The 1,041-nt window shown below is 33.9% G+C and overlaps 1 protein-coding gene across 1 annotated transcript; it reads left to right on the plus strand.

Annotated features, from left to right (window-relative positions):
• Window positions 1–6: 6 nt before the first annotated feature.
• Window positions 7–686, plus strand: LOC110037701 (uncharacterized F-box/LRR-repeat protein C02F5.7-like; the record flags this gene model as incomplete). The annotated part of the gene is made up of 1 exon (XM_020742406.1): window positions 7–686. A coding segment is annotated over one exon (519 nt), but the record flags the coding sequence as incomplete, so codon positions are not given.
• Window positions 687–1,041: the final 355 nt, after the last annotated feature.

A 1,041-nucleotide genomic window follows, 5' to 3' on the forward strand; every position in this document is an offset into this window, starting at 1 on the left:
AAGCTCTTAGACTGCTGCAATGTAGGTGAGAGATCGATTCTATCATTGGCCAACTCGTGTCATAAGCTCGAGACATTGGTGATCGGCGGATGCCGTCTTATTTCCGACGAGTCAATCAGGTCCTTAGCTCTATCCCGCTGCGAAAGCTTAAGAATTCTGAGAATGAATTGGTGCTCCAACATCACGGATTTGACACTAAGCCTCATATTCTCAAAATGTAGATATCTTATGGATCTTGATATTGGATCCTGTGATAAAATAACAGATTTAGGCTTTGAGGGACTAAAATTGGGAGATTTTGTGTCAGAGTTGAAGGTTCTGAAGGTCGGAAATTTGCCGAGGATTACGGTGGTGGCTATAGGGATCATATTACAGTTCTGTAAATCATTGAGTTATTTGGATCTAAGGTCATGCCAACATGTTGCAAAGCGTGTTTGTGAGGAAGCTGGTTTGCAGTTTCCTGAGTTCTGCAAGATCAATTTTGTTGGAAGCTTGTTAGAGAGTGATGTTGATTTATTATGTTGAAACTTTAGATAAGATGGCTGGTATTGTTACTGGATTTTAAGAAGGATTTGGTTGTTGTTTGTATTAATAATAATAGGTTTTTTTTAGGGGCTATTTTGTTTATATTCCGGGTAATTCAGTTAAAAGATTCTGTAAATTTGGTTCCTCATAGTGGGACATTACTCACATACCACCCTAATTTTAGGGTATTTACATGTCGATCACATAGACTTATATTTGTTTATAAACATGTCATCATTATAATTTTTAAAAAGTATAAAATTTTACATTTGTTTAATATATATAAAAAATTAATATAAAAAGGAATAAAAAATATTATTATTTAATTATTTCGAGTCAAAATGAGCCAAACACGAACAAACAAATCTTTTTTCATCTTCGACTTGTTTATAAACAGGCTCAAAATAATTGTTCGTTTATGACTCACTTGTTTAACGAATGAATCAAACACGAACTTCTTAACAAGCCAGACATGGGTTTTTTTGACAACCCAATGTAATTTTTTATGCATAGATT

Source organism: Phalaenopsis equestris, unplaced genomic scaffold (assembly GCF_001263595.1).
Source record: "Phalaenopsis equestris unplaced genomic scaffold, ASM126359v1 Scaffold223683, whole genome shotgun sequence".
NCBI lineage: Eukaryota > Viridiplantae > Streptophyta > Magnoliopsida > Asparagales > Orchidaceae > Phalaenopsis > Phalaenopsis equestris.